Source organism: Dinoponera quadriceps, unplaced genomic scaffold, assembly GCF_001313825.1.
Source record: "Dinoponera quadriceps isolate SergipeBrazil2010 unplaced genomic scaffold, ASM131382v1 scaffold3271, whole genome shotgun sequence".
Taxonomy (NCBI): Eukaryota; Metazoa; Arthropoda; class Insecta; order Hymenoptera; family Formicidae; genus Dinoponera; species Dinoponera quadriceps.
The window spans coordinates 106,165-131,260 of record NW_014557287.1 but is presented as its reverse complement, the minus strand read 5'-3'; the positions used below and the strand labels follow the sequence as shown (position 1 = coordinate 131,260).

The window sequence follows — 25,096 nt, the reverse complement described above, 5'->3', positions numbered from 1 at the left end:
AAATGTATAATATAATTAAATTATACATGATTGATTACCTTTGTTATTTACATTTATATAGTAATAATATTGATATGTAGACTTTATTTCGAATTTTTCTACATGATATGAAAACTTATGCTGTATTATGCATATACATAGTTTAAAAATTCTGATCGAACCAGGCTATATTATGCATTACGTCATAATCAATGTTCACCGCACCTTCAAACAAACGTCCGAAACATGGGCTATTTTTATCCTTGAAGTGTTCATATGCATTTGTCGAGATAATCTTATGACCGCACAGCCAGCAGAAATAAGATTGACAATGGGTACACGTCATTTTGTTGCAACCATCGCTTTTGATGATGAAAGTGCGGCAACTCGGGCAACTCTTCGCATTATCCTGTATCGCAAACATTTCGTTAGTGATATTATTCCTGTAAATCTCATTATCTGATCTAGTTATCAAATTTCTAAATTATTTAGTTGCACTTTTATGAGATATGTACTTGCAAATACTTTGTTGTGAGGTGCTTCTCAACCAATTGTATCCGCAATTTGCCATATTTCTTTTCCAACAATTTCTTTTGCTTATCATTACTGTTCTTGTATTTGTCAATGAGTTTCTGAAAGTCTCTTGATGACATCTCACATGGTGTAATGCCATGATATACCTTTTACACAAAAATTACAATAAGATATATTAATATTTTTCTCTTACATATTCATTGATACGATAAATTGCCTGTTACTCTACCTTATGACAAAATATACAAAAACAATAAGAACAAATAGGACACATTGCCACATCCTCCAGATTTCTGATAACTGGATATTGACAGGAAATTCTTGGACAATATACTACGTCCTCCATAGTATCTAATGCTATGCGTAGTGCAAGTTTCTCATATCGTGGGAACAGGTGAGGACAGAAGGTTTTAATGTCATTGACATCTATTCTACACTTACATTCGAATGTCGGGCATAATATGATCTCATTATTCTCTGTAATTTTAACACGTATATATTCCTTTATACAGTTTTTGCAATAAACATGTCCACAGTTCTTCAGTTCTACACATTTGAGTCCCATATACTTATCGAAACATATGTCACAAGTGTAAGATTTCTTGTTAAATTGCACTTGACATTGACTTTTGTTATAAGACGTCAAAAATTCGATGGGATTTAAAAATAATGAATCATTTATGGCTCTAGAATCACATAGGTACGCTAGATGTGAGTTGACATAATCCTGCGGTGTCAAATGAACCATGTGCATAAAAGATACATCTAAAGAATCTTTTATGCCAAGAAAATTAAATAAATCATTGTGTAAAAAATCTATCCACAGGAAAAGAATTTCGTTGCCCTTGTTTTCCTCCCATATTTCATCCAATTTCTGACATAAGAAAGATATCTCCCAAAGGGGCAGCCAAGGAACAGAGAGTCTGAAAATCGGTGGTTTTTGAGACGGGTATGTATTAGGAAGATGCATGTCGAGCGTGGCAGGTGACAAATGTTCCACAAAGATTTTGTTGCCGATAGCAACAGATGTCTCATTGGAATGATCAGCGACTTTTATCTCTAGTTTTTGGGGAACAGTGAGAGATACGTTCAATGTGCACTTTATCTGCTCATCTATTGTGGAAAACATATTTTCATCATAGATACTGGAAATTGCAACTACCTCGTCCTCCTGTCGTTTTCGATCATTCATCATCGTGCCGAACATTCTGAGAACACATAAAATGATAATCTTATTAGCAACGTCTTGGTTGATTACAATTGATACATTTAGTCCAAAAATAATGAACAACTTGTCAAAGATACAAAGAAGTCCAATTTATCAACAACTTCCTCTCCTTCTTCGTCAAAATGTTTGTAGCAAGTTGTAATATTTCCAATTCACGAATGAAGAAAACAGGAATCTTTTCACCAAACACTACGGCTTGAAGACGTTTTTCTCTAAACACAATTTCGAATGACGCCGATGAGAGGAGATTTAATTTTTAAGAGCTTAGGACTTACAAGCGAGTTTCGTTTTCTTATTGAATCATCGATTATATTGCATCGCGAAAAAAATGTTGAAACCAACAACAAAGCACCATACAAGATTTACTTGAGTGAAATAAACATGTGCCATTTTGTATTGCTTGCATTATTTCGCGCCGATGTGCGCAATAATTTGATATGAAATCGATCAATCGCATTCGAGTATTCGAGAATAGTTGAATAAGCATTGTCAAAGAATAATTCTCTATTAATTTTAACGTCGCCACGTTAAATCAGGAAGGATTTTCTCGAAATTGTAATGAAACAAGTCGACGATAAATAAAAATTGTTCGATTAAACATGACGGTGGAAACGGGCACGAACGATTAGTGTAAACAAGGTCAGACTCGCATTCCGCGCTACAATCGCCGTACTCCGTGGCCAGAAGGATTCGTATTTTGTCATCCTTGTCATCGATGCGCCGGGAGTGCTGTCAAACAACAAGCGGAACCGTTGTCGTCGTTTCCAGCGAATTGGTCGCGTCGCGCTCGACATGGGAGACGGCAAGGAGGGCGAGCGACAGCCGTTGCTGAAAAACGAGAACGTCACGTACAGCTCCCACGGCAGCGATGCTTTCGGTATAGAAAATACATGTGTGTATGAAGACGCGAAGAAACGCTCTGAACTCTCGTTGCTCGGTTGCAGAAGAGTCCCAGCCCACCGTCAACACGGTGTCCACGATCGGGCCGGACGAGTTGCCGCCGCCGTATCAGTCCGCCACCCAGGGTGGCATGCCCATGGTCACTTGCAGGGTTTGTCAGGCGATGATAGATATTTCCGGCAAGAGAGACCAACACGTTGTTAAATGCTGTCAGTGCAACGAGGCTACAGTACGTGTTTGTATCGTATTCTTTGTATTTCTCTGCTCGGCACCTGAACGGTTTTCCTCCTACAGCCGATACGGAACGCACCGCCAGGGAAGAAATACGTGCGATGCCCGTGTAACTGTCTGCTCATATGCAAAAGTTCATCGCAACGCATCGCTTGTCCGAGGCCCAACTGTAAACGTATCATTAATCTGGCTCCGAGTCCTATCACACCACCGGTATTATCCATGCCAGGCATGTGCAGAGTAGGCTGTGCTCATTGTCATGACACATTTCTGGTAAGTTGTGAAGCTGTCGTAGCTCAGAGAAATACACTTTGGAAGTGAAATTTCTCATCTTCTTTCAGTTTAACACGTTAAACAATGCTCTGGCTCGATGTCCGCATTGCCGTAAGATATCTTCAGTCGGTCCAGATTTTGCCAGAGGACGGGGAATTGTATTTATCATTGTTGGAATTATAGCTTTAATAATTGCTATAGCTGTAACGGTAAATATTCAACTTGACTTTTTTTTCGCGCCGAAAAAATTTTACTTCTATCTTTAATATTCAATTTATATTCGCGATTACAGCTCGGAACGTACAGATATGTAAAGACAAATGGTGGAATTTATGTAGCTTATGTTGGTAAGTACCGACAACGTCGTTTGTCCGACGTCTCGTCTAATTCCGGATGTGTTTCCAGGTGCATTTTTATTGGCACTCTTGTGCTTGGGTCGCAGCATTTATTACTGTACAATGAAGATCAGTTTGATAGAGGGTCCCATGTAGTCCCCCGAAACACGATAATCTGCAACCAATGAAAATCAATCCCACTGAGATGAATGTCGCGCGTATAATCTATTTAGAACAAATGTTTATAGTAATAATAATATGACATTTTAAGTCATTTTAAGGCAAGAACGATAGATATATTACACATGGCCATATGCGCGTATGCAGTTCCGTATTGTTTATAATAATGCATGTATACATTCTTATGTAATGCGCATATGAACGTGTTTCGTGATCAGGAAGCAACGCTCGCGACGCTTTCCTCAGGTAAGATAAGGAATGTAGGGAAATCTGGGCAACCCAATGTTCTATGAAGGATTGTTTCTCTGCACTTTTATATACGCGAGTATAGGACCAATATATAATCATAGGTTCCGATTTCTTTTTTCAACCTCTGACACGCTCTACCTGCTTTCTTACAACACGAATAAACCACCACAAGTGCGTGCATGCTCATATTATTTTAAACATAGAATAAGTTTTAAATTCACGTATAGTCTATATGCAAGAATCGTGTTTTTAAATTCGTTTCTTACATTCTATATACAAGTATTATATGTACCGAAAATATATGAGATCGCATCGTGTCAAGTATATTTCTCGATTTACATTGTAGATTTTGGCACACGAATGAAACTACGTGGGATATAAGTGCATGAGTGTATATATTAGCTATACTAATATTAAATATACGGTTGTCATGTAAGGAAGCGCGACATTTCTCATAACGTAAAATAACATCTTGCCGGAGTGACATTCAAAACGTGTATAAGTGCGTCGGTTGTAAGAATACGTTATTTTTAGTGTACTAGTCGTCGCTTTTCTCCTTATCCTATCTCGTAGATATTTACACTGCTATTTTAAATAGACCGGAAATATCGAATTACCTAAACAATTCCTTCCAATGTTTCTCACCCTATACAAGTTTTCTTATTATATAATAAATAAGAAGTGTTATACTTGTTACATATAAGGAAGAAAAATAAATTTTCGTTTAGTAAAATTAATATAATTCATGTGTGTCATCGACACGATTCGAGTGACTAAGAGACGACGAAGAGAGATGAGTAACTTATTGGAAGATTCCTGGAAGCGAAAAATATGAATCAACCTTATCATTTCATGCATGAAATCGTATGATAAATGTGGGTGACGATCAGCTGACGGACAATTGAAAATGGCACTTAAAATTCCCGCGTGGGCAAGAAATCCCTAGTATCGCGACACACGGAACAGCTGATTGCAGAAAGTGGCGAAGAGGAAAATCCGCAATAATTAGAAGGTTACTGAAAAGTATGTAAAAGAAGGGTTTAATAATATATCGTGTCTCATGGTCTACGCGACACCCAACCAAGTGGCTTTAGCATCCTAACGAGATACACGAACGCCGAGGGAGTGTTTTCAAATGTAGCAGATGTACGACGTTGTGAGAAATGTCACAAATTGATATCCAGGAGTTGTTTAACAAAAGCAGGTAAGATAATTTGCAATAAAGCTTCATTAGCATAGCCATTCGGCCGTGATATTTTCAACGTTAGTTCAAAAGCACGAAAATATCCTTCGAAATTTTCGCACATGTTATGGAATATGCTGAGAAACGGAAGACCATATATAAGTATTTTCGCTGCAATTGCATTGTTGAAATTTGGCGTGAAATCAATCCTATAAATCAGTTAGATCAGTCAGTTTAATCAGTCGCATGATTTAGGTTACCTGACGGTTGGCGCCTTCTACCTGTAATTTTGTACACGCCACTGGGACTCCTACTTGTGCTACTACGACTATTAGTAACGTTGCAACTTTGGCTTTTCGCATCGTTGTTACCCGATTGTGACTCTACTCGAGGATTCTTGAATTACGGTATTAGCTTTGCTTTTGGCATCGTCGTCAAGGTCGATAACGAGAGCGAATTCAGGGACAAGCAGTCGAGAATAGCAGTCGCCAATAATGTATCCGTTCTGGACCACTTTGCTCTTCGTCGAGTAACCAAGACATTAACCCCCAGCACCTGGGAATTACCTACTGCCTTGAGCAATGCATTAGGTTTACAAAAGATGGATATGAGCAGTAAAGAAGCGCTAATCGCCAATATAAAGCAGTTTCTTTCCACATCTACATATAGTATCGCTGTACAACCAGAATTTGGCACGACCAACAGTCAGGTTGCTTTGTTGAAGTTCAATTCTTGGCCGTTTAGTATAGAAACGTCGGTGCAGCCAGTCGCCATCAAAGCATCGAGACCAGAGTTTGTGCCTGTGCTCCTTACCTCATTGGCTTCGACGTGGTGGACAGAGGTATTGTGGTTCATGTTCGTCCCTTATACAGTTTTCACGCTGAAGTACCTGAAAATCAGACGCAATCCCGACCACGAGACTCTCGTGCGAGAAGTAGAGAAAGATATTGCGGATGCTTTGGGACTTGAAACGAGTTCTTTCACCGTATCAGATAAGACGGAATATGAGAAGCGTTATCTTATGGAAAGGATACTGAATAGAACGCGTTCTAGTAGAAGTTCGCTAAACTCACATAGCATAGAGATACAGAGGATGGTCCGTCAAGTCAGCGAAGTACTTCCATTCGTACCACATAATGTGATTCTCCTAGATCTTCGTACGTATTTAACTCTCACCATGAAACCTAATTCATTTCGTTACCAGTGATTCCTTAGAACACTACCAGTAGCAACTGTTCATCAGTTGATTTTCATTCACAGTAAAGACACGGAACGTTGACGTTACAATCGCCAATATTCTCGATGGCATAGTTACTTATACTCCAGAACCAAACGCACCAACCCAATCGGCTGTACCATCAGCTAGTAGATCTCAACCGAATTCTGCAAAGGACAAAACTTTGGATTCCTTGGTAACTTCTTCCTTTCAAAAGAGAAAAGCTAAGATGATTAAAGATGCCAGAGAAAGGTATATTCAAAAGCATGGACTGAAAAATTGCTGACATTCTTACTACTGCTTTATTCCGATTAAAATATTGTCATTGACAACATGTATGTAACATTTTAAATGTATTTACTATTACATCGTATGAATATATCTTTATTTCTAAAATATGATCGTGAGTATGTGTAGTATAATACCTAACCGTTGTACAAACGTAAATCGAAGAAGTTATTAGTGTCGATCGGAGATATATAAGTGAGTGTGTAGCAAGATCAAAACTTTTACACTTAATTATCACATTGCAAATAAACGCAGATATCCTTCATATTGTTTTCATGACTACTGCTTATATAACGAGATAATAGCTAAGATAAGATGTAGGCTATTTGCTGTATCATTCAGAGAGAGACTTATTTAGAGATTCATATTTGTCGAGTTATGAGTAAATAAGAAAGTTAGATTTAGTAAATAAAGTTAGTAAATCAAGTAAAGAAGGTAAATAGATAAAAATTTGCTTTCTTATCAAACTTTAAGTAAATTTTTGTTTTGACAGATTATCTTTATACGAGAGTTATAAAGATGGTACTCTATAACGGTAAAAAAAAGATCAAGATTTATCAAAGATGTTGTTGAGAAGAAATGATACTTTTAACACTCTGTGTATAGATTTTTTATTTAATTTCACATCACATTTATACATACGTACATTATCTAAAATTTCTGTGGAATTCCTATTTAGGAACTATGAAGTATAATTAAAGAGTAGTGTATATTTCTTGTAGAAAAAATAGGCGAGTGCAAGAAATGTATTAATAATGCTCTTATTATTGTTTGCAACATTTGGAAGACTTGGTTTGTACTATTTAGTTTTATATTGTGTGTGTGTGTGTGTGTGTGTGTAGTATAGAAAATAACTATACAGAGAGAAAAATCAGATTGGCAAAGTAAAGTACGAAAAATACTTTTGTATATTATATAATTAATATATATTGCACTCTGTATAAAGATTAAAAAATATATATAATTTATTATTCATATTATATATATATATTACCTAGGATTATATTTAGTAGCTGTAGCAAAGGAGCAATAAGAGTGCAGATAACTAGTTATGTACAATCATAGTCAAAAGAATGTTCTTCCGATACTTAAGACGACTTCAATTTTTTCACGTGTCACTTAATACGTCACAATGAAATTCTATAGTAATATTGTCTATCATTGAATTATAGCATTTATTATTACATACTGACTGCCTATTCAAAATGCATTTTTCTATCCAATTTACACGGTCAGTCAGCGTTTGAGATTGCCGATACACACGTACTTGATATCGAGAAAATCTTCGATGCCGTGTTTGGAACCCTCTCTTCCTAAACCGGACTCCTTAACACCGCCGAAAGCGGCTTCCGCGCACGAAATTAAACCTTCGTTAACACCTACCATACCAACCTCCAATTTACGGGCTACTCTAAATATCTGTGATATGTCCTGCGAGAAGAAGTATCCGGCTAGACCGACCGGCGTGTCGTTAGCTTGTTTCAGTACGTCCTCTTCGTCAGTAAATTTATTAATTACAGCTACGGGCCCGAAGATCTCCTTGTTGTAGATCTGCGCGTCTCTGGTTACATCGGTTAACACGGTAGGCGCATAAAACAGTGATCCAAGATCCGGTAACGGGGCGCCGCCGCAATATACCTTAGCACCCTTCTCGACTGCCTCCTTCACCAAACCGTTCACCATGTCCAACTGACTCTTCTTGATGAGCGGCCCATGAGTGACACCCTCTTTGCTACCGTCTCCCATTTGAATCTCCTTCTTAATCTTCTCGACAAATTTCCCAACGAACTCGTCGAAGACGTCAGCCTCTACGAAAAATCTGTTCGCCGAGACGCACGTTTGACCGGTATTTCGGAATTTACTGGCCATAGCGCTGTTTACAGCCAGATCCACGTCCGCGGATTTAAATACGATGTAAGGCGCGTTACCGCCCAATTCAAGGCCTAGTCGTTTCATGGTCGATGCGCATTGCCTGTACAAAATCTTCCCCACGGCCGTGGAGCCGGTGAACGACAGCACTCTTACTTTGGGATTCTCGCATAGCTCATTACCGACGGTGGCGGAATTCGTGACGCTCGTGGTGAGTACATTGAAGATTCCCGCGGGGAAACCCGCTTGTTCCGCAAGTGCTGCCAGTGCCAGCGCAGTCAACGGTGTGTCTTCGGATGGTTTCACGACGCATGTACATCCAGCGGCAAGAGCGGCTCCCGCTTTCCTAGTGATCATAGCGTGTGGAAAGTTCCACGGTGTAATTAACGCCGCTACTCCGACCGGTTGTCTCAACAGAAACAATTCTCTATTGGCTGCAGGAGCTTGTAAGACTTCGCCGTCTATTCTCCTAGCTTCCTCCGCGAACCACTCCACGAAGGAATTACCATACTTGATCTCCGCTCTAGACTCAGCCAAGGATTTTCCATTCTCTTTAGTTAAAATACAGGCCAGGTCTTCACAGTGCTCAACCATCAGATTATACCACTTTCTGAGCAGGTCGCTTCTTTCCTTAGCCGTAGTCTTGCCGAATGATTCGAAAGCTTTGCCAGCAGCATCAATGGCTAATTGAGCGTCAGCAGTATTCATGTCGGGAACAGAAGCAATAACGCTATTGTCGACTGGGTTGCATACTGGAAATGTCTGTTTGCTATTAGCACCGATCCACTTTCCGTTAATATATGCATTATCTCTCAGAAGATGCATCGATCTGCAACCCAAAGGCGTATTATGCGCTAGACATCTTTGTAACAACTTTGTCCCGACAAACATTTTCCCGTTGAATGTATTCTGCAAAGAACAGAGTTACAACAGAATGGAGAAGTGGGTAATATTTCTTTTAAAATATTGCTCAAATAAACAGTTTGGCCATCGAATTATCTTTTTTCTTTTTCGACTGATTGTTTTCGCAAATTAATAAGAATTTGTTTACTCGTGGGAATATAAACAAATCTATGTATATATAGGTTAGTTTCTTCTGTAGAACGAAAACGATAGATTTTGAATTCTGCAAACCACTCGGCAGGATTAAAGTTTATTCGATCGTGTCATGCGTATCATAATTTCCTAAGATTACGCATAAAACATGTAATCTAATCACAGATATCTGTCCGGTTGTTCACAATTGCATTTCTCTTTCATCAATAATACGAGTATGAAACAATTTTAATCGCGGATTCACATACACGTACAAATACACATACGCACGTAATCAGCTTTTATATATCGAATATAATTCAATAATTGTGAATATTTTAACATTTACCCTCCACGAGATGTCAATCCGATGAGTTACAAGCGCGTTTATCAGCTTGTTCAACACTTTAACCGGCGATTGACGTTATCAATTGAAAGGTGCGATCTTACACAAGTAGTTCGTCACATGTGATTCGTTGTTGATCGTATTGCATGTATGCACTCGATTTATAAATCCTCGTTACCACAGTGGCGACATTATCGCCGGCGCGTCGGCGTCATTCAGTCAATACATTCTTGTTATCAGGTTCGGTTGTTATATAAAAATAGCACATCAAGGTAAAAACTCGTAACTGCTTGCTAAGAATTAATATAGTTATTTGACGTTAATCTTATGACTCCTTTATCGCACTCATTCCCTCCCTCTCTTCCTGTCCCTCTGACATGGTGCGCGTACTTCGTTGGTCAGGTAAGGGCATTGATATTATCGACTGTCCCGACCATACGATATCTTACCGATATAAATAACGGGGTATATAATATAATAAAGATTATAAATTTCATTCTAAACTGAGAGAGATTGTTCCGAAATTAATCGATTCACTAAAAATCGATAACTCTTTACTGTCGGTTACGGTGGTAATACTGGTGTTGGGGATCCTCCTGTACAGTGTAAGGTTGGCTCTTCGCAATAGCCAACTTCAGTTCATCGAAATGGCGGTAATGTTCCGTGTCGGTTAGTCGAGTCGTAATGGCGGATCGCGTTCGAGGCTGCACGTACGATCACGTAGCTGTTTATCGAATAGCGTAAGTAGATCCGCGAAATAACGATAAATTTATGTTGGACTCGATGCTTCTATAAGTTCTCTCAATGTAGGATGCTAAGATTGATGGTAGATATCAAAGATTAGGTGACAATGTCACAACTAGAAGCGAGGTAAAAAAACAAACGAATGTCGTCTAAATATCTTAGGTCTTTATTAATAGTAATTACTTGGCTTACGTGAGGTATCTAGACTTGAAATTAGAGTTAGATCCGAATTTTTATTTTATCTCAATACGTAACGTACTTGCAATCGCGATTCTATTGAAAAACTAGTGTGACACACGTTTGGACAACGGTTAGCTGACCAATTAGTATGTTGCTTGTTGAGGAATATTCGGGAATGATACAATAAAAATCGTAAAATGTATATTATAACTCAATGCAACGTCCTAAAATCTGGACATAGGACGTCTTGTACTTGTTGATTGGCCGACTTATTATCGGCAATTCAGTTTTATTCAATTATTATCGGTAATGCAGTTTCTTTACCACTGGCTGTGGCGTAAGATTTATCCTCCTGAAATAGCTAACGTTAGTTTATCGACACAACGATAGATTTCGCTACTGCGCCGGTATAGTGTAGTGTAATGGCGGGTTTATGCACGATACGTTTTATGTTCGATTGAATAACATAAGTGAATCCGGGAAATAACGACGAGATCATATTCGCTTCGACGTTTTAACACACCATTCGTTACAGGGCCCTGAATCTTGCGGGATATCAACGAGATTGCACGGCAATGTACACAACAATAGTGAGGTAAGAAGTTTAACCTTTCACATACAGATGACCAGGTATGTCTAAATATTTTACCGACGTTAATAACAGATAATAAGAATTGCAAAATTTTCATTACGTTAATAAATTGATCGATTCACTATCGACAATTGCTTTTCATCGTGGCGCATAAGATTTGTTCCCTCGCCATAGCTAAATTCGGAAACTTTACCCTGAGAGTAGAGGCAAGGGTAGACCACGACAAGCGAGTCTCGCGCAGACGTTGCATCTTCGTCAGGACGGAGTCGGCCATGATCCGCGGGAAATGCAAATGAACAGTTTTCGTCGGAAAACTTTATTGTCGTAATCCCACGGCGTCGATAAGCCCATTAACTGCGCGCGACGTACATGGTACAATGTATGCGATGGAACGTAATAAAAATCGACTTACACGTCGGGCTGTGTGTGCAGCCCTGCGTAATAGTACACACGAATTACGCGCCCGCGTTTCTATCGGCCCGGCACCCTTTTCGGTGTCGCTAAAAGTTTAATCAAAGTCAGATTAGCCGAGCTCGGCCGGGGGTGCAAGACTCAGGGATCCCCGGTTTTATTAAACGGGACTTGATTAGGGGTTGCCAAGATCCTTTCAGAGTTTGTTTTCAACTGGTTTTCACGACGGCGCTTTCATTACGCGCGTTTCGCATAATTGACGCGATCGTTCGCGAGGGACGAGAAAACTTTGGCCACTCTCCCGGATTCCTCTTTATTTGCGGCTGTCGCATTCCCTTTCTGTCAATGTGTTCCGCTAATATATGATATTGTGTTGTATAGAATTTCTCGAGCAATCGTGGATATTTAATGTTGGGAAGACGAGAAAATACACGACTATAGTTGCATGTGATAACGAGCGTTTTCTGATGATATGCAATTCGTGTAACTTTGGATCGGAAGCGTGATAACGACCTCTGGTAAAGACACGATGATTAAGGGACAGCTTGCCGGAGACACATTTAGGCATTCGCGCGGGGTGGCTGGATTCAATCTCCGCGTAATCTCTGTAATCTCGAGGGTACATCCTCGTGCTCCCATGACCCGCCCGGCCCCAGGGAAAACTCCCGAACTGATCCCAATTCAGAAGTATTTACGCCCGATCATTGTTTTCGATCATCGTTATAGCATCGCTTCGCGGTTTTTACCTCTGAGAACATTTTGCACGAGCTAGAATTCTCTATATTTGCGGGAATATAATTTTCCCCTTTTGTTTTAGGAGACAAAATCAGAATTTATATAGATAAACGATACTAGTAAATCCGATATTCCTTAGCTAATTATTATTAAGGATTAAGTACATTTTACTTGGATAATTTACTTGAATCTAAAATGAAGTAAATATTATTCGAGTAAAAAATTTTCTAAGGAGTATTGGAGTAAATATTTACTTGAATCTAGAACTTCTATATAAATATATTTATATATTTATAAACTTTCCTATATCTTCTCTATTACACGGTGCGTAAAATTACATACAGAACTATAAGTTCTCTAAAATAGACGCGTTATCAATTGTTTTATTTTTGCGATAATACAACGACTACAAAAACAATATAACGCGACCTCTCTCGAGTTTTCAAATATTTCCGCGCTTGAGAATAAAACGAAGTGGCGGTTAAGATACGAAGAGCAAAGTTCAAATGTATTCGCGAAAGAGACGAATGCTAGTAGGGGTTGGTGTAACCGCGCAATAACAGCCCTCGGGAGCGGAGGTTGACGCAGTGCCGGCAGTGTTTACGTCGAGGGGTCGTACGGCCGACTCTACTTTCCACCCCCGTCTGGCTTAACGCTAATGAATCCGATTTGCATGTGATCCCGAACGGCCTTCGATCCATCCTCGAGGTCTTTGGATGAATTATTTAAGGGCGTTAGTCTTCTTCGGACGTGTCGATAATTGATTACGCAATATATGTTTTCGATACGTCGCTTCATCATCGCCGATTGAATTCAATGCACTTCGAAATTTGTGTCATCTTTTTACTCGATATCATTGTTTCTACTAACAATATACGCAAATCTTTCGAGTTAGTTTCTGCTTTTAAGAAACGCGTTTAATAGTTCGCAATCAATACAAGCGACCGGTTTTTGTAACAGAAATATTGAATATATTAGCGGGAGAAATAATATTGTCGGTCGTGAAATCGATCAAAGAATCTGTTGACGATAGAATAATAATTTGTGTTATAATTTTTGTGGAATCATTCGATTCCAAAATAACAACACTCGATGTTACATCGGTGCGTCCCATTCAATTAAAAAAAATCGTGGGCATCAAGAGGAACGAATGATTTTATTTAAGAAAGTAGGTCGTCATGCTTCACCGTTCAATCGCCGGAGTCTCCTTCGTCGAATTTCACTTTGCAATTGTCAGAGACGTCTGATGGACAGTCGGTGGTTATTTGACGTTTCACGAATGGCGCCGCTTTGTACGGATTTGTCGTGGGATTGTTAAAAATGACCAGTCGATTCCGTCCACAAATAAGATTCCCTGATGTATCCGGCCACGATAATCCGTTATTATTAGATTTTCATATCGCAGAGGTTGACTGGCGTTAAGTATACACGAATTTATGCCCCCATCGAATTGTCGTTTCGAAAAAGGATTTAGAGGAGACATCCATGCTTCTCCTGCCGGGTTTGTTACCTCTTTGCAGGCAGGTTCGTGTTTAATGGGCGGGTTGCGGACACATCAACGCCGCTCCGCCCCCGAGGCGATCGCATTATTGCCCGGCCACGAAAATTTCGTTCCTTTATCGTTTCTCGTTTGGAAAAATGCTGCGCTGTATTTTCAAGTGAGGAACGAAATGCGTGCCGCGCAACACCCGCGCTCGCGTTTAGTCATCGGGTAACTACGGACGCACCTAGATACTTAGCGTCGTTATTTATCGTATTCTCCTTTTATTTCTCCCTTCCTTTCTTTGCCGTACGCCGCGGAAGAAGAAACCGTGCGATCTTAAATCAAGAGAGGATACGCGAAGGAACGATCGCGAATCGTCGTATAAATATTCCAAATTTTATACATACTTATACACAAACAGAGGAAAATTTCTGAGCACGCGTTGAAACCGAAGAGATTGGCTAAAGAAAAATTTCCGTGCGCGTTGGAGCACGCACGTACGAAGAACTCGACCGTTCACAAAAGTTCCCCGCGCGCGCACGTGTCGAGAATTTGCGGAGTTCATAAACGCTACTTCCCCCCCCCCCCCCTCACACGACGTTTATTGATTATTTTTTCCCTCGTAATAGTAGCCACACCGACATTGTGCTCGCGGACATTTCGCTCGTGAACAAAGTGTGAGAAGTCGGACGCTTTGTCGCAACGTCGTAAGCGACGCGATTGAATATTGCCGCGCCGCTTGTAATGAGTCTCCGTGCTAATGAGATCTCAATGCATCGACGCGACAATGACTTCATAGTGTCGCCGATTCTGCATTCCAGTCGCTTGCTTTTTTTTCCTTCCCGCTGCATATAACGGTAACCTTATTAATGTGCGATGAGCTCGCACGTGCGCGCCGGCACGACTCTCGGAATTAAATATGACGACGCGAACGAGCAGTTTAACCCCCCCCGATACGTTCGCACGAGGGTGCGATTTTATTTACTTAGGACGTGACCTCTCGGGAATTCAGCGTTTGCAGAACCGTCCGAATAACGCGCGGTAAAAAGCGGGATCGCGTTGTTGGCGCAAGATAATACGTTGATCTTCCACATGCAACCACAGATGGGTGGGACGTTCGCGGGGGCTTTGACAGCACGTGACTCGACGGTGGATTAAAATTGTGGCGGGTCAGCGAGCGTTTCTCATTTGATCGCAACGCCTGACACGTAGGATTACATCGTGTATAATTCAATAGATCCTCTATGGCATTATTAAATCACGAAACGTCATAAATAAAATCGAGCGAGTAATCGGTCGCGGACATAATTATTGTTCTTTTGGAGATTCACACGAGTCGTAAATACCAATCGATCGATTTTTGAAACTCGCCTGTAACGCGCGCGAGTTGCGTTTCCGAGCGTATTATATGCGTATGTTCGCTTACGCAAAGTCTACGTGAAATATGCGGAATCGAACGGTCGAAGGATGAACTTTTTCCCTCGAGAAAGTGGGTTTTACCGTATAACGATCAAGTTGTCAAGAGCGCGATTATTCGTTTCCAGTTCATAAACTCTCAGAGCGCACAATGGTGGCTAACTAGGCGTGGTTCGGTTTGAGGAGGGTCACCTGGTATATTATGCGGTGTATATACGGTGTATACCCGTGCGGATATATACCTACTCACAGGGTTTCACACCCTGCAACATCCCTGACAGGTTGATATTCCGCTATACGGATATAACGCGTGTCAAAAGCGTCAAGATTCCTTGTCACGACACTGATGCGTATCCCCGACGCGCGTATCCCCGAAAGGACGGTTGAAATGGTCATAATCGAGTCTCCGATTACGCGATCGTGCTGTTTTCTCTTTCCGAGCATCTTTTTTTTTCGGCGACCGCATAGACGGCAAACCTCCTCTAAAGTGTCATTCGATCGTGTCGATTACGAGAGGGTACTTTGCGGCCGCAATGATTTCCAGAATCCTCGCGAGGGAAAATTCACATCATATGTCGGTTAAATTGTTATATGCTCCTTTAGCTCGCATTTATTTAGTCGTAACTTGCTCCCACGAGTCGAAGCTTAATTATGAGCCTTAATTTCGCGTGTACAATGTGGAAGAAGAGGGGGAGAAGTAATGCCGTCCGTATCACATGGAATTCGATTTCAACTCGACGTGGTGTAGTTGACTTGAATCGTGGCCGCAGCCTCGTCCGCAGGTTCTCCTACTTTCCCGGTCAAAGTTGTTATCCGGTTCTCATCTCTCCTATTCCGCGCGTTCTATATATATATGTGTGTGTGTACATATACGTACGCCGACAAAGTGACAAGCCTCATCTGACTCACGAGATCTCGATAGTAGGGTGATGTATATGCGTGGGCGTGGCAACTTCAAGGACCAAATTATAGTCCTGCGACGGAGGTAGAGGATGGCACCAGGACAAGGAGGGACACGGAACACCCCGTGGACCCCTGGTCCCACTTTCCCTCCTTCTCGCCCTTCCTTCTTTGCCCCTTTTTACACTTATTTACGCGCTGTCCGTCTCTTTTTCTTCCCGACCATCTTGCACCCGCCTCCCTCCCCTCGCTCGTCCTCCATTGTTTGCCCGATGACAGGTGAGCTTGTTCTCGGAAAGAATCGTGAGCGGGACTCACGTTCTCCTTCTGTTCCGCTTGTGATTTACACTCGAAATTGCTCGCGTAAATTTCGGACTTTGATCACGGGGAAATTTATTTCTCGCCATTGCGCATATTTTGGAAGTGAACGGGATATACCCTCGCCGATGTGAGACGCATCGCTGGATTTACCGCGCACTTGTGTATGCACGAGCGGCATGTTAATTTGTCCGTCATATTTTATTCGATATCCTGAGTCGAAATTTTAGCCCCGCGCGTTAAACCTTTAATTCTACAACACAGTAGGGGAGACCGGGGCTTATTGTCACACTTTTTACGTACTGATTAGAAAAAAAAAACATGCGTATGCAATATTTCATAATATCATGTGCATTTTAATGTGACTACATCCTTTTAGAGTGCGCACTTTTAGAACAAAATACTATCTCTGCCTGTTTTTTAGTCGCACTTTCGAGCTATGGCAACTGAAACAAACAACTAAAATTTATTTCGATTATTTTCAACAAAAAAAATCATATTTCTAAACAGTGCTGCAACAACGATTAATGAAATATTTAAAAAATTAGTTAGGACTACAATATTTCTTATGGCTGCCAAGAAATTATGACTAATAATTCGAAAACCAACTGAACAATAAAAATACGAACAGGGAAAAGATTTATTCGCCGCGTATAATTTTTAAAAAATATTCGTAAGTTCCACATGTGTAATGCGTTAACTGTGAGCTATTTTGTACGCTTAATTAATATGATATCAACAATGATATCAACAACTATAAAAGAGAATACGCTTTTTTATTTATTAAGTGAGAGATATATATGTAAGCTTTGTGACAGCTAACTCGCCTGACTTTTAGCCGTGGTTTCCTGTAGAAGCTAAGAAATAGCAAAGTAGGTTCAATTCTAATGATATCATTTACTCCTACCACTGACCATAATGTGTCTTAAATTTAAGTTCCCGTTGTGTTGAGCATCAAAATAGATTGTTTTGAATACTCAAATTTAATAATCGAAATATCACGAGTATTTCTTAGCTTCATAGCTTCAAGGTAGCGTTAAAATTAAATTCGTAGAATCAAAGATTCAAGAGAAAAATTAACACGTATAGTATCCATCAAAATAGGTTTTCACTATTGACCATTTATAAGTAAGCGTAAACTACCCCTCAGAGTATCAAAGTAGCATCAAAATTTCAGCTCGGGACGAAGAAGAAGAGCGCGTCGATTTTCGTGTAATCGCTTATTTGAATAGCCCGTGATTTTCCAGCATTCTTTTCGAGATCGACTGGGCCCTCATCGGAAATCTATCCTTTGTTGCTGTAGGTTTTCGAGAACCTGTTAAGTAACACGGATCGTCGCGAGTTTGGCAAACCTTTTTAAGAAGATTACGTCCACCGCCGCGCGCGTTGCTCCGTCCCGATTCGTTCGTCTGTGACCGATTTCGTATTATATTCAGCTTGTGGATTAGCTCGATCTCCGCAGCCGTGAAAAGCCCTTTCGGGCCAAGTAACCGGCGACTATCCCGAGTTTTCGATCCTCCTGATCTTCTTCTTGTGCTCGAGCTCCTCGAGATTTTTGTTTGTTGCTTCCGTAGACCCCTCACAACCATTTCGGATTCCGCATGCGCGACGGCGACGACTTTGTCCGTTTCTTTCTTCTTTCCCGATGTGACGGGGCAGTATTCGAGGAGGATCGGTGTACTAACTAATTGTATGATTTGGCGAAAACGCAAACGTTTCAAATGGATAACGCTTGACGAGATATTAGAATTGTTACTGAGGATTGATTTCGAAAAATACCGATCTCCTTTCCGGAATAATCCAGACGCATTAGAATCATCGTTACCGATCCTCGCGTCGGTAACTTTTAGAAACTCAGCTCGGTGGAAAACGAAAGAAAATGCTCGTCGTCCGGGTGACCACCATGGGATGCGCGCGGTATCTTCGTATCTTCACAGGATCTCCGTGTTTTACAAGGCAGCTGTGTATCGGTCCTTTATGCAGCGCGCCCGCGGTTCGCTCGAGTGCTTCGGCTTGACTTTGCATCGTTTGTTCTCGGGGACGGATCTCTTTTCGCTCGCACTGAAGATCATCTCTTTGTTCTCCACGTCGTTTCTTCGGGCTTGCTCGGCTCCCTCGATTTTTCCGCGACCTCCCCGCTGCTCGTTTTCTCGCGTCTATTTCAGTTCCACTTCCTCGCGCGTTTTCCTCGTTCTTCCTAGCGAGGGGAGATAAATAAGAAACGTGCAACAGGCGTGAATGAAACAATGGCGGGCCATGTGTCGACCAATGGCAAGAGAGGTGAGAAACCCACTCGACGAGTACGATTCTCGGTTAGGTGGAGCCTCTCGCGATCCACGCGTGTGTTTCCTCGATCCTACGGCTCGTAGATCGTCTATCTTTAGCGTCGAAGGCAGACCGGTAGATCTCTTGATCGGTAGCAGCTCTGTTTCAGCTATTCGCGCGGCCGCCAAGTGAATACACAGCGCGGGGGGGAATGAATCCGCGTCGTTCGCTGCTCTTAACTAAAAGTCCGGCTAATTGTTGAAACAATTGCGCGGGAGCTACGTCTTATCGTCCGACCGGCCAGTCGCGCAATTGATCGAAGGGGTACATCACTGGCAGATGTTTGAACGCGCCCTCATCTGTCTCCTTCATAAAGTTCCGCTGCCGGTGACACGCGTGTATGTACCTGCATACGCAGCGCGATCCTATTAGGCGTGAACGTGCGACTGATGCGTGACGAACAAGTCGCGAACGAGGTCGTCGGTTTTATTTCGTCGGAACGAATGCCGGTACGACACTTGGAATCGCGATCGGCGCAACGCCTCGCGACCGAGTGGATATACCTAATAGGCACCTTTATTCGTTGAGATTCAGGCGCGCTATGGGAGGCGTGCCGCGAAAATTGCATCATTTTTCACGCTCGCGAGCGAGCGCGCATTCGCCCGATTCAAAAATCGCGCTGCTCCTCCGGCAAGCGAGGAGAAAAATGCGGCGAGGGAAGGGGAGAAGGACACGAAAGAAAAAGCAAGATGCAGGATGTGTGTGTCTTGCTGCGCTCGATAAGATCGCGAGTTTATTAATTAAGCGTCGTAGTTGGATGAGGCCTTTGAACGCACACTCGCACCATCCTCCAGTCGTGCTTGAGAATTTTAGAGAACCGGATTGACGTTACCACGCAAATGGAACACGAAGGCTGGCAATTATGCGTCCTATTCGAAATGTTGCTCCAATTTCCGCGAAGTTTACCGGGCCATCTTCTCGTTGATCGATCACACGTCGTTTACGTGCTTTGTTGGTTACACCCAGTTAACAAACGTGTATCTTCTTCGTAAGAAGCACGTGTACTATCGCCCTCTCTCGTGAAGGAATTTACCAAATAGAGCCCACGGTCATTTGTAATATTCATAATCGGTCGATAGACAGAGACTCGCGCGCGCGCGCTCTCTCTTTCTCTCGCGGGCCAGAGACGGGGCGATCTAAAAAAAAGTCTCACCCCGATCATTATAAATTTCGTGCGGTTTTTTCAGCGTAATAAATTAGTCAAAGACGCTCATCAATTTTATGACGCGCGCGCGCGTCCATAGAGAAACGATGCCCAAAACATCGTCCGTCCACCACCGCCGGATGGCCTCGAACGTGATGGATGATTTTTCTTTCCCATACATATATTCCAAGAGCCGACGTCGAGCGATCTTCCACTGGTGCTCATTTGCGCACATACCCGTACCACCCACGTGCGTGTAACGTGCGCTCGGCTCGCGCGTGTGTTGTGCGCACCAGACGCATTAGCGAGCGCGATTCATGAATAATAAGTGGTGCGAACCAACTGTTTTCGATTGATCGTCGCTATCGCTTAGATTATATCGTACCGAAATCCGTGTGCCCGCCGACGGGCTTTGTCGCCCGCATTGAAAACCGCATTTAGTTGACTCAAACCCAAATTTTGGTTCTCGCAATCAAAACATTTGTTTGTCCAAAGCAAATTTTGTTTGAGTCAACTAAATGGGGTTTTCAATGTGTACTTTGGGCGAATATTAACAGCAACCTCCTTTAAAATTACCTTAAATAATGTCGACTTGCACGCGAGAGAGACTCGGCGGGAAAATGTTTCATATCAAGCTCTCATCGTGCGATTCTCGCGGAAACAGTACGCGAGAGCGCACGCGATAATCTCTTTCTTTCTTTTTCGCTCTTGTGCGAATTATTGACGTCGCTCTTTAAGTCCCGGAACATAGATTACGCGGCGGTATCGTTCGCACGATCGGCAAAATGATCGTTTTCCATTTCTACGAGGCGCGTCTCTCTCTTTCCAGCCGTCCCTTTCCTTCCTTCATAGACAAAGGCGAACGGGCCCCCGATAGGTCGCCACACGGCCTCGACTTTTACGCACGTGAGGATGGGATCGATATATCGGTATACGGGCGGAGGAATGATAAATGGCTGTGTCGAGAGATGCGCGGATAACATAATGAGACGTATTGTGCTCGACTGGGACCCACGAGGGCTGGACGAACTCTCCCGGGGCCTACCAGGCCCTTTCGTCTCTCTGCTCCACGAACTTTCCGTGAATCGCCGCTTTCCTCCGCCGAAAAAGCACGCGTCTCTCCATCGCTTTGTCGAGAGAATGCATCTCGTTCAGGTAGAAACGCGGATTCCGAGGAATTAATCGGAGGGAGAGCTTTCTCGCGCACAAGGTATGGACGTACATGTGCGGAGCCTAAAATTCGATTGACGAGATCACGCATCGACGGTACCATCGGAGCCGCGTAATCGTGGACGGGTTCAAGAAGAAGGTCGTGACAGGTCGCTTGTTTTGTCGACCGACGACAGAGGCTTCCTTGTCCACTGTCACTTGGTCCTCCTCGCGGGGCTCTCGGGAAGGGAGAGCCCATGTTGGCGCGAAGGGTGAACGCGGGGTTGAAACGTAGAACCCGGAGGTTAGGCTAGGGGTTAGATAGGATAGGGTGTGTCGTCATGGCTACGCAGCAGGGGGCGGGGCAATCGATACACCCTCGCTCCACGCACTAAGCGCACGCAATGCGTTTATAACACAATGAAACAATGACGACCACCGCAGGAAGGAGGCGAACGGTACGGGACTACCCTAACGGGACACGACGCGCCAATCTCTCTCTCGCGCCTTCCGAATGTTCCGCGCGAACGATGATTAGTAACGGCCAAGAATGATACTTCCAGCCGATATCTGTTTACAAATTTATGTCACCGTCATACGGTCCGCTGCGGTATCGCGATTCGGATTTATCGGGATAACTCAATTCTCTCCGTTCTTCATACATCACGTCGTCGTAGCGTCTCTCTCGACCGAAGAAGGCCCGCGCTCACATCTAATTCCGAGGACACGCTGCTCCACGCTGCGAGGATTGACACATTTTGGTTTATTTTGCTACACTTTCGGATAGCGTGAAATAAAGGCCGAGCGAATCGGAGTTGATTCGAAGACAAAAATAGAGGAACCGAGAACGCGAGCTATTATCGTCCTGCGCGGCTTGATCGTAGTTTTCGGGTCGCTCGCATGAGAGTCGCGGTGCTCTTTCCCCCTTTTCCTCAAGAAGCGCGCAAGATCTTTTTTTTTTTCCTCAAGTCGTTTCATCACGCGCCGCAACAATACGAAGCTACGCGGCGGACAATGAAAGGGAACCGTCTGAAAACTTCATTCGGACAATGAGCTCTCGAGTGTATCATTTGGTCGTTTATGAGTTCGCGCTCGTTTATCATTCGACCGGCCGGCATTTTTCATCGTTCCGCCCGAACGATTTCCAACATCTTTCGTTGATCGTTCCGTAAGAACGGCGCTCTGTCATTCGACTCGTCAATAGTCGTAGAGTTTAATTTGCGCGGTAATTCTTTCATCGCGATAAATAACAAGAAGAAACGATATATGATAACGGGAGGAAATGTGGCTCTTCCGGCGAACGAGAGCAACGACGAGTCTGGGAAGAAGAAAAGGAATCATTAGACACACATTACTGGACAGACCACGTTGGAACTCGAGAAATGCCATAATTCAAGGGATACGTTTCTGACACTCGCGGCTAGCTTGCTTTCGCCGTAGGGCACGAACCGTGCACCTGTGCAGGTAGACTGGCGGAGTCTCTTCTCAGAATTCGCTGCAAGGAAGGCTCCAACCTGTCTGCCAGCATCAGGATCATCAGGATTGTCAGTTTTGTCTAGGCGACTTGGTGGGAAACGTCCTTAATGAGTTTCTGGCCGAAAAGTTTACCTTACCATCGTGCACGATGGAATTCCCGTAATCTCGTCGTCATCGTAGTGGTCGATTTTTGAGGGAAGGAGCATTCTTTCGCGCGATAATCTCGTGATTACGAGAAAATTTTCCCCGAGACGTTTCTTCCTCTCTCACGTGTGGATGTCGTGCGTTAAACATCGTAATTTTCGTGACATTACACGAATTTCGGCGCGCCGAGAGATATTGCGCGAATGATATCGGCCGAGAACACGCGCGCGTCGTGTGTGGTCAGATCGCGTTGCGATCCGGGACATTCATTTAAAGCGTGATCGCTTCATAAATCAAGCTCCGAGGAAACGCGGGCGATGCCCGTCATCATTTTCCGCGATCGGTTCAACGGACTTCTTCGTCGCGTTTCTTCACACCTCGGCGAAATTCTGCGTCGGAATTCGATGGTAAGACCGAGAAAGCGTATATCACAGTAGAGCTAATCGAAAGCTCGCATCGGCGGGCCCATTATCGATGACAATGCATCCGCAGAACGGTGCCTCTTTCTCTCGCGAGGGAACCCACCACCTGTGCACGTGGTGCGAGAGGAGACGAGAACCGGCAGGCAGGCAGCCAGCCAGCCAGCCGGTCGGCCGGCGCGGACGTACAGGCCGCGAGAGTGACGGATGGCCACATCGCATTTCGCGGCTCCATATCTTCCCGATTTCGCGGGTGTAATTCCCGTAAAGTCGTTTCGGGGCCCTGTTTCGCTGGTGTAGTCGCCGCGTGTGTAAGCCTTCCCCCGTTCTCTATTTTCTTTTCCCTTGATTTCTGTCCGTTGTTCCAGGTTTTTTTATTGCCGGCGTGCATACCATTAGCCGCCGAACGTTAACAGCCCCAACGACCTCTAGCTCCGTTGGTAATTACCGGATCATAGCCGAAAAGCTTCTCGGGGCCTCTCCAGGGACCCGCGCGACCGTCGACCTTTCTCGTGGGAACGCGGGACAGAAGAAGCGTGAATGAATACCATATTTCGCTAGGATTATTCGAGCGATTCGTCAATGTGCCCACGAATTCTTTCGACTTACACGACGATTACACAGAAGATATATGTTTTTTGCCGGTGCAAAGAACGAATCACTGGGGATCGTCGATCATTTTTAAGGAGTAATCGCGTTGCACGTTTACGATGTTTCTCTATTACAGATCGAACGAGTGCAAGACGGTCTTCGAGAAACTCGCCGGCGTACTCGCGGGAATCTCTTTTCATTCTCTTTCTCCGCCGCCTTGTGCAACAAAAAGTGATTAATTACACTTCTCGGGAGTCCGGTGGCTCGTTGTTTCCCCAAGCCCGAGCATCGTTTCGGCAACAATGTGGCCCGCTCTCGTGCAACGTAACCTCGGCCAGGTCCTCTCGTCCGCGATCCTCTCTCGAGCGAGGAGAATCGATCCTGCCCTCGGCATTGTGTCCCCTTTTGTCCGACCACGCCGCGAAATATTGCCGGGGAGAACTTTCCGTCGACTCGTGACCCCACCTCCACCCATCGTCGCTCTCTTCTCCGGGACACGCACCTTACACCGTGCGAGCATCGACGCGACGAGATCTTAATGACACCACGATTCCTGCGGGATTATTTATGGTCGCACCGATCGCTCAATCTTGTTTCCGAGACGTCGGTTTGAACTCTCGGCGCGACTCTACTAAGGTGGCTGGTCGATACGATAACGCGTCACTGTTAAGCGACTGATTTCGTATCGATATTAGTGGGAATTTTTCACAGGAAAATTAACGGAACGCCATTTATCTTAAAACGAGTTTACTTGAGGCGATTATTTCATTCCTACGTTGTGCATCCGTACGTTATACTTGGCATGTACGTATAATTAATTCATTCGAGATACTCAACGAAGATATTTCGGTCAATGAGTCAATAGGGTCCTTTCCTTACGCGGTAGAGTCGACCCTCTGTACAAACTCATAATTAGACCCCAGGGGCTGCTTCTGACACGTTCATCCCTCCGGCCCATATATACGATGATCATGACGGTGGGCCGATCGCGCAACTTCGCGCATGAATTCATCCGCTATCGTTCGTAAAGAAATATAACCGGTGCTCTATCGTTCCGTTTATACTTCGATATTAACGCTCTGAAGCGACGCTTAATCACACCGATTATCGAAGACACCACGCGTTGGCTGTCCATCTCTACATTTTTTCATCTTACACGGAGAAAAATATTTTGCTGGCACAGTTAGTTACTGACAGCGAAAAGATTTGTTAATTGTTATTTC

At 43.3% G+C, this 25,096-nt stretch overlaps 4 protein-coding genes across 8 annotated transcripts in view; 2 read left to right on the top strand and 2 right to left on the bottom strand.

Annotated features, from left to right (window-relative positions):
• Positions 1-33: 33 nt before the first annotated feature.
• LOC106748935 (E3 ubiquitin-protein ligase RNF14-like) lies at positions 34-2,444 on the bottom strand. Of its 3 annotated transcripts, none has more exons than XM_014627887.1 (4): positions 2,365-2,444; positions 743-1,721; positions 495-659; positions 34-388 (listed from the first exon to the last, which is right to left on the bottom strand). In XM_014627887.1, exons 2-4 carry the CDS (start codon positions 1,718-1,720, stop codon positions 143-145), a joined length of 1,389 nt encoding a protein of 462 aa, XP_014483373.1. In that variant the 5' UTR covers position 1,721; positions 2,365-2,444; the 3' UTR covers positions 34-142. The 3 variants fall into 3 exon arrangements, with proteins under 3 accessions (XP_014483373.1, XP_014483372.1, XP_014483374.1); XM_014627886.1 differs by lacking the exon at positions 2,365-2,444 and adding an exon at positions 2,017-2,175; XM_014627888.1 differs by lacking the exon at positions 2,365-2,444 and adding an exon at positions 1,806-1,965.
• LOC106748938 (type 1 phosphatidylinositol 4,5-bisphosphate 4-phosphatase) lies at positions 2,421-4,623 on the top strand. Its single transcript, XM_014627891.1, has 6 exons — positions 2,421-2,618; positions 2,686-2,870; positions 2,936-3,145; positions 3,214-3,354; positions 3,438-3,492; positions 3,551-4,623. The coding sequence occupies exons 1-6, from the start codon at positions 2,534-2,536 to the stop codon at positions 3,634-3,636; spliced, it is 762 nt and encodes a 253-aa protein (XP_014483377.1). The 5' UTR covers positions 2,421-2,533; the 3' UTR covers positions 3,637-4,623.
• Positions 4,624-4,714: 91 nt separating this feature from the next.
• The window catches only part of LOC106748936 (ancient ubiquitous protein 1-like), a 118,402-nt gene continuing 98,020 nt past the window's right edge, over positions 4,715-25,096 (top strand). The window contains exons 1-4 of one of the 3 annotated variants that reach the window (XR_001374797.1): positions 4,715-5,113; positions 5,348-6,249; positions 6,353-6,560; positions 11,306-11,365. Coding sequence is in view for 2 of the 3 variants with exons in the window: in XM_014627889.1 (XP_014483375.1) it covers positions 5,073-5,113; positions 5,348-6,249; positions 6,353-6,560; positions 7,090-7,129 (1,191 nt within the window). In the remaining variant the exon portion in view is untranslated. The other 2 variants (XM_014627889.1, XM_014627890.1) reach the window with 2 other exon arrangements.
• On the bottom strand, positions 7,550-10,188 carry LOC106748933 (succinate-semialdehyde dehydrogenase [NADP(+)] GabD). Its single transcript, XM_014627883.1, has 2 exons — positions 9,850-10,188; positions 7,550-9,374 (listed from the first exon to the last, which is right to left on the bottom strand). The coding sequence occupies exon 2, from the start codon at positions 9,354-9,356 to the stop codon at positions 7,833-7,835; it is 1,524 nt and encodes a 507-aa protein (XP_014483369.1). The 5' UTR covers positions 9,357-9,374; positions 9,850-10,188; the 3' UTR covers positions 7,550-7,832.

What these genes read in the sequence shown, in the direction of transcription:
- LOC106748935 (XM_014627887.1), bottom strand. Translation starts at nt 1,720, where the DNA reads ATGTTCGGCACGATGATGAATGATCGAAAACGACAGGAGGACGAGGTA. An exon ending in TTTGTATATTTTGTCATAAG is followed by an intron (nt 660 to 742) that starts GTAGAGTAACAG and finishes TTTGTGTAAAAG; the next exon opens with GTATATCATGGCATTACACC. An exon ending in TCACAACAAAGTATTTGCAA is followed by an intron (nt 389 to 494) that starts GTACATATCTCA and finishes TTTGCGATACAG; the next exon opens with GATAATGCGAAGAGTTGCCC.
- LOC106748938 (XM_014627891.1), top strand. Translation starts at nt 2,534, where the DNA reads ATGGGAGACGGCAAGGAGGGCGAGCGACAGCCGTTGCTGAAAAACGAG. An exon ending in GTCAGTGCAACGAGGCTACA is followed by an intron (nt 2,871 to 2,935) that starts GTACGTGTTTGT and finishes TTCCTCCTACAG; the next exon opens with CCGATACGGAACGCACCGCC. An exon ending in TAATTGCTATAGCTGTAACG is followed by an intron (nt 3,355 to 3,437) that starts GTAAATATTCAA and finishes TCGCGATTACAG; the next exon opens with CTCGGAACGTACAGATATGT.
- LOC106748933 (XM_014627883.1), bottom strand. Translation starts at nt 9,356, where the DNA reads ATGTTTGTCGGGACAAAGTTGTTACAAAGATGTCTAGCGCATAATACG.